The 13,071-nt window shown below is 42.4% G+C and overlaps 1 protein-coding gene across 4 annotated transcripts in view; it reads left to right on the forward strand.

Annotated features, from left to right (window-relative positions):
• The window catches only part of JAKMIP2 (janus kinase and microtubule interacting protein 2), a 46,353-nt gene that overhangs the window by 15,710 nt on the left and 17,572 nt on the right, over positions 1–13,071 (forward strand). For all 4 annotated transcript variants that reach the window (XR_007206935.1, XM_048319689.1, XM_048319690.1 and 1 more), the window contains exons 3-13: positions 532–1,029; positions 2,288–2,497; positions 3,439–3,537; positions 4,218–4,364; positions 6,126–6,266; positions 7,159–7,215; positions 9,018–9,137; positions 10,619–10,747; positions 11,742–11,825; positions 12,128–12,190; positions 12,359–12,457. Coding sequence is in view for 3 of the 4 variants with exons in the window: in XM_048319689.1 (XP_048175646.1) it covers positions 532–1,029; positions 2,288–2,497; positions 3,439–3,537; positions 4,218–4,364; positions 6,126–6,266; positions 7,159–7,215; positions 9,018–9,137; positions 10,619–10,747; positions 11,742–11,825; positions 12,128–12,190; positions 12,359–12,457 (1,647 nt within the window). In the remaining variant the exon portion in view is untranslated. The remainder of the gene's footprint in view (positions 1–531; positions 1,030–2,287; positions 2,498–3,438; positions 3,538–4,217; positions 4,365–6,125; positions 6,267–7,158; positions 7,216–9,017; positions 9,138–10,618; positions 10,748–11,741; positions 11,826–12,127; positions 12,191–12,358; positions 12,458–13,071) is intronic.

Here is a 13,071-nt window from a genome sequence, read left to right on the forward strand (position 1 = left end):
ACGTGTGGAAAAAGTGGTATCACACAACTCGTTCCTAAAACAGTGGTCTGATTCTTTCCCAACTCATAACATTTACTGTGGATGTCCTGTGGCTTCTGTGGAAAATACTCCATTTTACTGAGCTACAAGTTGGAGAAACCTCTGGCCCTCAAATGGAGCAGTATGTAAAGTTGTAGGAATGTTGCTATTTCTGAGCCCTCCAATTTTCTGGTGAATTTGACTGCTAGGTTAAAAAGCTTTTAGACAAATGTACACATATACGTGAAATCTTATTTCCTAAGGAAATATTAAAAGTACATGTAGCATCATGAGAGGCAGGACACCTGGAGAAGACAGGGTTTTTTGTTTGAGTAAAGGCAATGTAATCTATGTGAATGCCTCAGAAGCTGGCCTATATTTTGTTTTAGGAGTGTGGAGGATTGTCTGGGGTTTCATCAGGGTCTTTCTCAATGTGACATGGATGTGTCTGGGCGGGCTTGTTTTGATAATGTTACGTTGGTATCAGATGACTTTCATTTTATCTCAATGTAGGTTGCTAAACTCGAAAGAGAGAAGACTCAAGAAACAAAGCGTATCCGCGAAGTGGAGCAACGCAAGCAGACCGTGCAGATCACAGAGCTAAAAGCCAAACTCCATGAGGAGAAAATGAAGGAGCTGCAGGCTGTTAGGGAGAACCTCATCAAACAGCATGAGCAGGAGATGACGAGAATGGTGAAAGTCCGAGACAGTGAAATCCAGCGCCTCAAGTCAGCACTGTGTGCACTGCGGGATGGGAGCAGTGATAAAGTACGGACAGCGCTGACTATTGAGGCTCGTGAAGAAGCCAGAAAACAGTTTGACTCTGAGCGCCTTAAGCTTCTGCAGGAAATTACTGAACTGAAGTCTGCCAAAAAGCAGGTAGATGAGGCCCTTAACAATATGATCCAGGCCGATAAGATCAAGGCGGGCGATCTTCGGAGTGAGCATCAGTCCCACCAGGAAGCCATTTCCAAGATCAAATGGGAGAGTGAAAGGGATATTCGACGCCTGGTCAGTAATCAAAACAGTTCATGTGTTCTCTTAGGCTGCACTGAGTTTGCCTTTTGTGTCTCTTAGCTGTTTCTGCGTAACAGAACTCTGCAGTGCAACTCACTTTGAAAAAGTATTACAAATTTCTCACTGTCATTTGTCAGGAATAAGTAGATCACAGTGAGTCAGCTATAGCACTGTGATGGCAGTTAACATCTTAAATTAGGAGAGTGATTGGCCTAATCCATAAGGATTTGGCTGCCTGATCTGCTAATACATGCAAGGTGCAGATGGTTAAGATAAAGCATTTGCATCTGCGTTTGCAGTTTTTTGGTTTCTCCAGATTCTCTTATGGTATCCTAAACATAATAAACCATGGCAGGAGAGGAGATATCTTTTGGGTTGGCCTTGGTGTAGCCTTCAGTAATTACTGTGGAAAATGAACAAAAAGAGGCCCACACCAGCAAAGGTGCAGGTTGCATTGTTTCCCTGTGTCGTGGTTTAGGAACGGTACTCCCCAATTTCTGCTCCCACTTAGCCTTTCAAAACCATGCTGATGCTTGCTCACTCCCCATCCCATGCAGTGGGCTGGAGAGGAGAACTGGAGGCACAAAAGGTAAAGATGAGATCATGAATTGACGTAAGACCAATTTACTGGACACAGCAATGAAATAAGAAAACAAACAGTAGCAGCTGCAATATTAATAACAAAAATATACAAGAGAGAGGAGAGTGACTTACATGCAAAATGCTCACCACGCAGCCCGTGACCTGACCGCAGCCATGCTACCCTCATCCAGAAGGGAGCCCTTCCCCCATTCCCAGAAAATGACATTAGATGCTATAGAAAAACCTCTGGGTCCATGCCCCTCCTGGCTACTGCAAAAATTAACCTTGTCCTGGGCAGAACCAGAGCACACTGTCATGTGGAGAGCTGGACCTGCCTGTAATGGTAGAAAGTTTAGCTTGAAAATTGGAATTCAAGAACTCACAATTAAGTAAAAGAAATGATAATTTAAACTGTCAAGAATGATACAAGTCCCCCAATTCACAGTCTGCATCCTGGAGGTGTATTCTTGTGTTGCTGGAATGCTCAATGAATGTGCTCCTGTGCCAAATTATGGGTATGGCTCAGACTGTGTTGTTTTACAGGCCTGGTGCAGTATGGTAGAGCAGATTTGAGGGGTGATCACCGTTCTTAAGTAAATCATACAATATAAGTTGAAGAAATGCTGTTGCCTTCACGCAGTAATATTGTTCTGGTGTTTCTTTCATTCAGATGGACGAGATCAAGGCTAAAGACAGGATCATATTTTCACTGGAGAAAGAACTGGAGACACAGACAGGCTATGTGCAGAAGCTGCAGCTGCAGAAGGAAGCTCTGGATGAACAGCTCTTTTTGGTGAAGGAGGCAGAGTGTAACATGAGCAGTCCCAAGAGAGAGATCCCTGGAAGAGCCGGAGATGGTTCGGAGCACTGCAGCAGCCCTGTATGCAGGTTTTACTGGTCCCTGCAAAACAGAAGCATGGATGTGTGTTTCTTGCTGACATACCTTCTCAGGCCCTGGGAAAACATTCCCACTTACTCACTACAGACAAGTTAATGTCCATAGAGTCTTCAGAGGGCATGCTAGTTGGACAAAGCTTTGTACTGTTGGTTTTCATCAGTTGTTCTATTCACAAATACAACACAGCTTAAATAATCAGTGCCCCTTTGAAAGAATCACCAATGAACATAACTACCTGGATAACATGCATTCTCAAAACCAGAAAGAATTAGGAGTATGAGCACAGAGGGGCAAGGAGAAGGCTGGGGGTGGAGAATCTGTGAGACTCTTAGGAGATCCTCCTCTTTGTCTGTCTTCCCACAGACAGCTCTTGGGTATCATTCACAAAGCATGCATGTCACCCATTGTGTGACTAAACTGAAGATGTTTACACAACCAGTGTATATATAAAAGCATACTTACATGTATACAAATGAGGAATAGGAAAGTAATTGTAATGGATACTGAAAGGGTTGTCCTGACTTCTTCACCTGATGCAGTGGCTCAGCAAATAGAAGCAATCAATAGGAAAAGGCAATAAAAATTAGAATCTTTTAGCTTTTTCATCTCCTTCATAAAAAATTATCATCTGTTTGGTTGTTTTCTCTTAATTTTTTTAAGCGGCTTAAATTTGCAATTAAAGTATCCCCCAAACCAGATACTTCTTCCTAAAAAAAAAAAAAAAATTATGTGTGTATATATATATATATGTATATATATATTTGCCAACATACTTAGTACTGTAAAAGTCCCTAAAGATAATTTGTTGGTGATGACAGCTTAAGTTGACTGGTGTGTGATTTTTAAGGATTCTTTTCCCAAGCATGTATTTTGAAGAGAACCAGTAAAACCAGTAACTGCGTGACATTGTTGCTCATGTACAGGACTTGCGCAGAAACCAGAAGAGGATAGCAGAGCTGAATGCCACGATACGGAAGCTGGAAGACCGGAACACATTGCTTGTTGATGAACGAAATGAACTGGTATGTGAGCTTTTGCACTGGCAGACAAAGGAGGTTGAGAGCCATGGGGAAAGACAAAGAGGGGGAGGATCCAAGGATAAAGCTGGTGATGAATATGCCTTGTCCATCCATCAGGCCCATCGCTCAGGAGGCTGAGGAGGACTTTTTATCCTAGAATTAAACAATAATTTCATTGAAGGTACGTGAGTACAAAATCACAGCAGAAGTCAAGGCAGCAAGGCTTATAGGGTCCTGTGTGAACGCTTCTGTTCCCTCCTTTTGAGCACACAACAGTGTATGGTGAGACTTACCTTGTAAATGAAATAATGTCTGTAAGGTCTGTAGTCCAGTATTTGACCAGGTTGAAAATAGTTAAGTACTGAATCTAGGAAGAATTGACACCAGTGAATTGATCCCTTTATCTGATTTTCTACACTGTGGTGATACCTGTGTGTTGAATCAGGACCCTGGCTATTTAACCTGTTTATATTCCTACTTCTCTGCTTAAGGATGAGGATAAGTTCAACTCTTGATGGTTTATTTTATTCCTGAGCTAGAAATCTTAACGCACTCCTTTCATATCAGTTTAGCTGGCTTGAATGTTCTTTATGTCATAATTGCAAAATATATGTCAAGATTGCAAATTACAAGTATATTCATGTGTCTCTCATGACAATTATTAATTGCTGTTATCAATCCAGTTGAAGCGTGTCCGAGAAGCTGAGAAACAATGTAAACCTCTTCTGGAAAAGAACAAGTGCCTCACAAAGAGAAATGATGAACTTATGCAGTCTTTGCAGCGCATGGAAGATAAACTCAAAGCAGTCACTAAAGAAAATATAGAGATGGTTGGTACTGAAGAGCAAAATGAGGATTACTGGATGATCTATGTGTTGGTGGCCACATCTGCATAGTGCATGATGTATATAAATAGAGAATATGTGTTGTATATTACATGTAATACTATTGCTAAGATACAGCCATGGTTAGGTCTGTATTATTATAGTTTTACATACCATAATATTGTGTATTATGCATACATGGACAATATATTTACATGAATGCTTAATCATAGTCTTTAATTCTATTCTCAAAGTTAGAATATTGAGTTTCAATTGTTTCAAAAAAAAGAGGAAAAAATAGTTGTATCATTGAGGCATGTCCTGCTATGCTATTTTTTGTCTGGAACTCAAAAAGGATGCTGTTAAGAGTGATGTTTTCAGCCAGCATGATGTTCTTGCATCATGCACACATTCTTTTTAGAGCTGATGATGACAAAGTAAACTTCTGATATGGCACTAGGCACATAGAATCTTTCCATAAAACATACGCATGGTAGATGGATATGGGAAAGGGAGAATGGTGGTGTTTAAATTTGGTTAGAGCTATACATTTCCCATGTCAGGGCTATATGAAGTGGGGTCAAAGCAGTTATGTCTCCATATCCTTCAGATGGGATTGCCTTATCAGTCTGCTTCCAGGCCCTATATTCCTACACATGCACTGATGTTGCTTTGGCATTAATGAAAAAGGAGGTGGATGTTCTGGGTCGCCAGATGTAAGCTGGCAGACTGAGACAACTTTCCCTGCTAAGGGTGTTCATGGACCTTGCCCTGACTTGTAGTAGCCACTGTCCTGAGCAGGCTAAGTGCCCTGCAGTGGGAAGCAGCTTTCCTGGTGATTGGGCAGAGATGATCAGATTCACTTTCTTGTCTCACAGACAAAAGACTTTAGTGTTACACAGTTAATCCACTTTAAGACTTTGCAATTTACCCATGCCTAGAAGACAGATAAACTTACTGCAGGTGTCATGGGTCAGAATTATTCTTCCACAGCTGTGGTAGTGCAGATCACTGTCCCTTGGGGTCTCCCACAGCAAAGAGGAAGGACTTGGGAATCTGCATGCATTAGACATCAGTGGGCAGCACCACTGGTGCGTATCTGTGGACAGCATATATGTGCTAAGTTAGCTCCCTGACATCTGCTCTTCACATTATGGATGCCAAAACCATGAAAGTTAACAAGCTGTGGGTGGCTAGAGTAATTCTCACAGGTTTCAGCCATCTCTTTTCCCACATATGCTCAGGAGCAGGCAGGATATTGACCTGTAGTTAAAATGTCTGTTACCACAGTTTTTGCCTTTCCTCCTTGTCCAACTGGATGCATGTCTTTCACATGAGTAAAGCATGACCATTGCCTCACTGTGTATGGTCCTACGTTGAGTATCAGTAAGGACATGGGGTCATGAGAGCAGATACTATTTGCCTACCCACTGGACAGGTTCAACTCTATTTGCCACATGTGGGGGCATCTTGATGCATGGCCAAGGAAGAGCTATGGTGTGTGACCTTTAAGGGCTGCAGAGGCTGTGTTGCTACATGGTAACTAAATAGATAAAGCTTTGTTGTTCTGATTAAAGAACTCAGCCTTGCTGTGCTACTTTATTGTTAAGAAGCGCTGATGGGCATTAATTAAAAAACAGTGTAGCTGAAACATATTTAAAGGTCTATATAGCTTAAATGAAAGGTAATGTTTAGTTTTTAGCTGAAAGGTGGTCTTCTAGTTGCTGAATCTTATTTTATCTCTTTTATCTTTTCTTCTTACCACAGAGAGAAAAAATAACATCACATCCTCCTCTAAAGAAATTAAGATCTCTCAATGACCTGGATCAGGCTAATGAGGAACAAGAAACGGAATTTTTAAAGCTTCAGGTCATAGAACAGCAGAACATAATTGATGAGTTAACAAGGGTATGTTCAGAGCACTGGGAAATTAGGAATGATTGCTATGTACAGTTTACTACTGATAGTATTTCTTCTTATAACTAGAGGTCTGAGCATTAATACCTTATCTTCTTTTTTAAACAGCAGATGTTTAGCTGTAGGTGTGCATGTGTGCAGTTTACTGAATTTGTAGTGGAGGATCAGCCCCTACAACTCAAAGCATAGCACTGTGAATTGAGCTCCAGAAAGGAATGCAAACTAAGAACTGTGGAGCTTGGGAAGGTACCTACATGTTCACAAGACAGGGCTGTGCCGAGTGTTTTACCATTATAACTAAGTCATGCTTTAAAAGTTTCCTTAACAAGAGGCTGGCCCACAGTGTCTTATCATGTGCTGGCAAAGCATGTACAGCTAGACAGTGGGTTTCCAGATCTTCTGTCATTTAATGCTGACAATTCCTTTGTCAGCTGACTTTCCATTATGATACTGAGGAGAAAGAGAAAGATTCCGAAACAGGCTCTTCTGAGACATCCTTGCTAGGAGTGGTGAGATCAACACTCCCATCATTTAATGACTTTGAGACAGAGGCAGCATCTCCTCATCAGGGAAGGCAGACAGCACCTTGTGCAGTGCCCAAACCCACGCATCAGGCCTCCCAGTGATTTTAAAGGGCAATCCATCAGCTCCTGTTGTTTGGCAGCTGCTCAAGGCAGATGCACAAGGGCTTTTTTTAGGTGGTTTTCAGCTGACACACATACAGATTTGGATATGAATCCTCCCTTCTACCTGGAATTAGATTCTTGTTTAAACATATGGAGAGAGTCACTGGAAGTTCTGTTATTTGTTTCCTCTGTATATTTGGCCATCTAACAGCTGCAAAGAAGAGAAGCGAGAATAACTTTTAGATCTTATTTTCCAGGACAGGGAGAAACTCATTCGTCGGAGAAAGCATAAAAGGAGCTCAAAACCAATTAAGGTAAGATGAAAAATTGTTTCTCATTTACAAAGTTCAAGTAGGCTCTGTAGGAAAACACACTTTAGCAATCTGATTAAAGAGAGCTTTGTGGATTATAACAATCTGCTTTAGTGATCAGGTTTATAAGTTCCTTAGTTACTTTGGGAGAGCTTTTTAAATCCACTTTGAAATTCAGTTAAGGGTATGCAGCTATTTTATTTTCAGCAAAATGGGGCTTCCCATCCCATCTGTCGTCCTCCCCCCACCAATAGTAATAATTGTCCTTCCATTTGGTTTCTGTAAGTATTGGTCTCAGGGTTTGTTATGCTGAGAGGTATTTACGTTTCCAGAGACCTTCCCATCTTTTTTCTGCAATCTGTTTTTTACAGCACATATGGGCTTAAGCCAAATCCTTGTGCATCTCTATTCTTCAAGTGGAAATTTCTGCCTGAGATACTGTGTCATTCTCTCCTGCTCAGTTCCACATACCTTTGACTAACCTTTGTATCACCCTGAATTGGGTTAAGTCCAAAACTGGTATAATTTACAACAATTTTAGAGCTGAGTAGTCAGGAGTGGTTCACACAGCTCCTTTATCAGCTAGATGTGGAGCATGACTTTGCGACATTCATGTCCCACCTCCAAAAAGTGGAAATACTGGTTGCTTGGTTGCTCTCAGTTCTCCAAGGACATCCCTTAGTGCATCAGCTGTGTTCTGTGAAAGTAACACAGCACTGTCTACACACTGGGAATTTCAGACCAATGAATCCTAGCTGTGTCATCACATTGTTTCTATGTGGGTTGCGAAGCAGTATACAGCAGACACAACAAGGACTGAATAGTATTTTCATCAGAGGTTATAACACTGGAGAATATGGCAATTGTCTTCACTTGACAACACAATGAGCAAAAATTACAATATATGCAAAAGCTAATTGACATCTTTGGTACATGTTTTTTGTGTGAGTCAAACTCCAGGTTTAGAAGATTTTAACCGGTCAGCAAAGTGAAAAATGTTACAAATAAAAGTGCATCTTAATTGCTCGTTGATCCATTTGTCTTCAGAATTATCCATAAGCCAAGTATTTAAATGTTCAAATCTGTACCCTGAAACCAAGCCTGCAGGGTCAAGCATCTGTATCTTCACAGGGCACGTCTCACAGTTTTAATTTGATTTAATTTGGCTACAGAGATTGGTGGTAGCGAGGTGTCAGGCATACAACCAAACTGTGGAGCATGAGCAGTTGTTTATAACATGTGCCAGTTACTGTAGTCCTGGAAAGATGCAATAAAAGTTCCTTCATGTTAGTTTTGTAGTAGCATAGCTTTCACTCACATGGTCCAGTGGCAATATCAGTGAGAGAAGCACCTAGACATTAAAAGTATCAGCAGTGTCTGTGAGAGAAGGAGGGCTTCCTATTCTACACAAGTTTTCAGCTCCTTATGGTGTTACTTTTGCACACTAATCTGCATGTTGATAGATATCTTCTGAAGAGCATTGTGGTTAACAAACAATTCTCCTGCCTTCCTGCAAGGGCAGAGACTTTTCCTCTGGCATGTTGCTGCTCACATTGTTTTCCAGTTAGGCTGAGACAGACCCTCAGAAAAATTATTCAGAAAACTTAAATCTCCACCAGCACAAGACCTGATCTTCAGTGGGTTTCCACTGAATTTGTTTGAAGATGGTGATTGCAGGTGTAGCCCACTGTTCATTTTTCACACCTTGTCTTTTAAGTAACTAGCAACTCCCCCCTCTTCCCCTCTCCAAAATGCATGCTACAAGTTTACATGAAGGTTCAGAAATCATGTTTTTCCTTCTGTAGAGACATGTCATGGATACAGTTTTTGGGTATGATGATGATTCTATGGACTCTGAAACATCCTCTGTGGCCTCATATAGAACAGACAGGACACCAGCAACTCCAGATGATGATCTGGATGAGGTAAGATCTGACTCTTTCCACAGGCAAGTTACAGGTTTTCACGAGATGATGACTTTCAAAACAAGTGGTCAGACTCTCAAGAACACTTAGGTTTTTATAGTGCATACTGAATGATAAATACTTAAGTTTGACCTTAATTTTGGTTACTCATATACTGAAATGCTGAGAGTTTCTTCCACAATCTGGTCCATAGAGTCTATAGCTATGACTACCCTGCAATTTGAGGTGATTTTTTTTCCTCTTCCCTTTCAAGAAAACAAGCCTATTGCATTTCTTTTAACTTGAAGACATATCAAAGAGTTACAGTGAATGGGATGACATCGTGCTGGTTACCTGTCACTAGTGGGGTTTTGCAGGGCTTTGTCTTAGGCCCTGTGCTCTTCAGTTTCATCATAAATTACTTGGACACAGGACTAGAAGGGATACTGAGCAAGTTCTCAGATGGTACAAAACAGGGAGGAGCTGTTGACTCCCTCAGAGGCAGGGAGGCCCTGCAGAGAGACCTCGACAAATCAGAGGGCTGGGCCGTCACCAACCAGATGAAGTTCAACAAGGCAAAAGTGCCAGATTCTGCACCTGGGATGGGGTAGCCTGGATCTACAGACTGACTGGGGAATGAGATGCTGGAAAGCAGCACCTGGAAAGGGACCCGGTGGTTGACAGAAAGTTGAATATGAGTCAGCAGTGCCCTGGCAGCGGGGGGGGCCACCCATGTCCTGGGGGGCATCAGGCCCAGCATTGCCAGCCAGTCAAGGGAGGGGATTGTCCTGCTCTGCTCTGCACTGCGGTGGCCTCACCTTGAATATTGTGTGCAGTTTTGGGTGCCACAATACAAGAAAAATATTAAATTGTTAGAGAGTGTTCAAAGGAGGGCAACAAAGATGGTGAAGGGCTCTGAGGGGAAGCTGTGTGAGGAGCAACTGAGGTCACTTGATTTATTCAGCCTGGAGAAGAGACTGAGGGGAGGCCTCATTGCAGTCTACAACTTCCTCATGAGGGGAGGAGGAGGGACAGACACTGATCTCTTATCTGTGGTGAGGAGTGACAGGGCCTGAGGGAATGGCCTGAAGTTGTGTCAGGTGACGTTTAGGTTGGATAGTAGAAACAAGTTCTTCACCCAAAGAGTGGTTGGGCACTGGAATGGTCTCCCCAGGGAAGTGGTTACAGCACCAAGCCTGAGAGAGTTCAAGAAGTGTTTGGACAACACTCTCAGTGACTCTCGGGGATGGTGCTTGCAGGGCCAGGAGTTGGACTCAATGATCCTTGTAGATCCCTTCCAACTCAGCTGATTCTGTGATATAAGTGCTGTATAATTTCCCCTTTTTTTAATTTCGGATGACACCAAGGTCACTGTGATCCAAAAAGCTATTTGAATCAAGACCTGTAAACCAACTACTGTGCTTAACAAATCACATTTGTATTCTTTGCTTTGACAGTGCTTTGCTCTCCGTGGCTTAGACATGTTCCTTCTTATTCTTCAGGGCTTAGCAGCAGAAGAGTCAGAGCTTCGGTTTCGGCAGCTGACAAAGGAGTACCAGGCCCTGCAGAGAGCGTATGCACTGCTGCAGGAACAGACGGGAGGGGTCATAGATGCTGAAAGAGAAGCCAGGGTCAGTATTTGTTTTGAGAGTAACAGTATTTCATTGCTGTCAGGACAAGAAACCCCTCAAAGGGACATACAATGAAATGGAGCTACATACGGCATCCAGAACACTGAGAAATGTCTGTTCACTCGTTTGCTGAGTACATTTTTAAAGAGAGTGACAATAAAGAATGACCACAATCACCCCGTTTACAAGAAGCTGTCCTCCACCTGAACCTGAAAACTCTGCAGTTAGGCAGGCATGCCAAAGCAGACAACTCTGCAGCCTGACACAGAATCACAAGGGTTTTCTTATCATTTGCCTAAGTGTGATAGGGTTGGGTTTTAAAGGCAAATGAAGGCCTGTGGGTTTTCACAAAGGCACATATTACACCAACTTTAGGAACATCTGAATGTTTCTAACAGAGAAATGCAAATTATATTCAAATTTTAATGTGATGCAGGCTACAGTAAACCTTCCAAGGCTAAAAATGTCCCTCTAATAAAATTACAGAATCATTCAGGCTGGAAAGCACCTCAGTCCTTCAGCCCAAATTCCTGCTCGCAGCAGTCAGCTGTAAGATTGTATCAGTTTGTTTAGTACTTTGTTTAGTCAGCTCTTGAAGACCCTCCTGGCAGTTAAAATTGCCTCGTCCCACTACCTTTTGCCACTCTGATCAACTAAGCACTTTTTTTTTGTAATTTAGGGATTGCCCCTTATCAAGGTCTTTGAGCAGAGCACCCCCCAATACCTGAGCTTGTATTTTGCTGCTCTGATGCAATCCCTGGTGGAATAGGCTTGGGTGGGGAGTTGGGGCTGATCCACAGCTCTGTTCCCTTGTGTCATCTTTGTGCCAGTCTAAGGGGTGGCACAAAATATCACTGAGTCAGAACCTTTCTAATGGTTTCTCACTCAGTGGAACTGACAGCATGAACCCAGGCTGTGCTGGTTTTGGTTTCCTTTTAATACCAGTCACATTGCTGATTTTGTTACTCTTTAATGCGGTGCCTGACTTCAACAGGCTCAGGAGCAACTTCAAGCTGAAGTCCAGAGGTATAAAGCCAAAATAGAAGATCTGGAGAAAACTTTGGCTCAGAAAGGGCAGGTAAGTAATTCTTGTGTGGTTTTTTTCCTGTTTTGTATCTTACCTGCTCTGCTTACAAAATACCTAGCACAATTTCAGTATAAACTTCCATGAGATGCAATGTTGCCAGTCAGTAAACAAGCAGATCCAGCAAGTTCAGAAGCCTTGCTACAGCTTTGTAAACTTAAAATGGTTTTGTTCTATAAAAGACAGCTTGTTCCTGTAGGATTTCAAAGCCTGAATATTGTGGCTCCAATTTTCAATAAATGTGCCAGGCCTCATGGAATTTGGTTATTCTGTAATACTACTGCTTCGTCCAACAGGACTCACACTGGGTGGAAGACAAGCAGCTTTTCATTAAGAGGAACCAAGAGCTTTTAGACAAGGTATGTTCAAAAGGTTTGCATGTTCACTCTGAAGGGTTATCTGGATCCTGTGAGACATCTTTAGGGTTTAGATTTTGCACAGCCCATGCTACCTCAACTACTACTCACCTAATACTTCACGGTTCTTGTAACAGTCACACAGATCATGATTTAACATATTTCTGTTAGATAGAGAAAATGGAAGCAGAAAACAACCGTCTGCAACAGGAGCTGCAGGATGCGCGAGACCAGAACGAGCTGCTGGAGTTCCGCAACCTTGAGCTGGAGGTGATGGATGCACTTCTGACAGTAGATCTGGTAGAAATGAAATGAGTGCACTTGCACTGGACACCAACTTTAATCAAGGGTTTACACAATTTTGTAGCAATAAAACAGAGTAAAAAATCAGGACCAGCATTTTTCATTGTGAGCTGAAATATGTCAGCTCTAATATCCTGGAAATAGTAAGCTCCATACCCAGCTGGTTCACTTCACCCTGAGCCAGGTGCCTAGTGTCCACAGGTAAGCTTAGCTGATTAACATGAGTTAGCTCTTAGTTACCACACCTGTGGGCATGATTTTTCTAATACTTGGAGATGCCTGTCTGCCCATGTGCAAGTGCTGTTCCTTTTGCGGGCACTGGACACATTCCCTGTTGAGCAGCTTTTCCATGACCTGCAGTGGGTACAAACAGTCTCTCAGGTGACATTGGACATTGATGTAGGAGCTCCAGAAGCCTCTGTGGGACTTCAAGCTCCCTCTTCCCAGACTGCCTCTAGTTACAGACACTTCTTTGGAGCACCAGCCAGCCACAACTTCACCTGCTCTCTTCCCCAGTATAAGCTGGTTTATTTTTCAGTTGTTCTTTTCAGTTGCTGTCCAAGGCCAAATACACTTGCCAC

This window comes from Corvus hawaiiensis, chromosome 15 (genome assembly GCF_020740725.1).
Source record: "Corvus hawaiiensis isolate bCorHaw1 chromosome 15, bCorHaw1.pri.cur, whole genome shotgun sequence".
Classification (NCBI taxonomy): domain Eukaryota; kingdom Metazoa; phylum Chordata; class Aves; order Passeriformes; family Corvidae; genus Corvus; species Corvus hawaiiensis.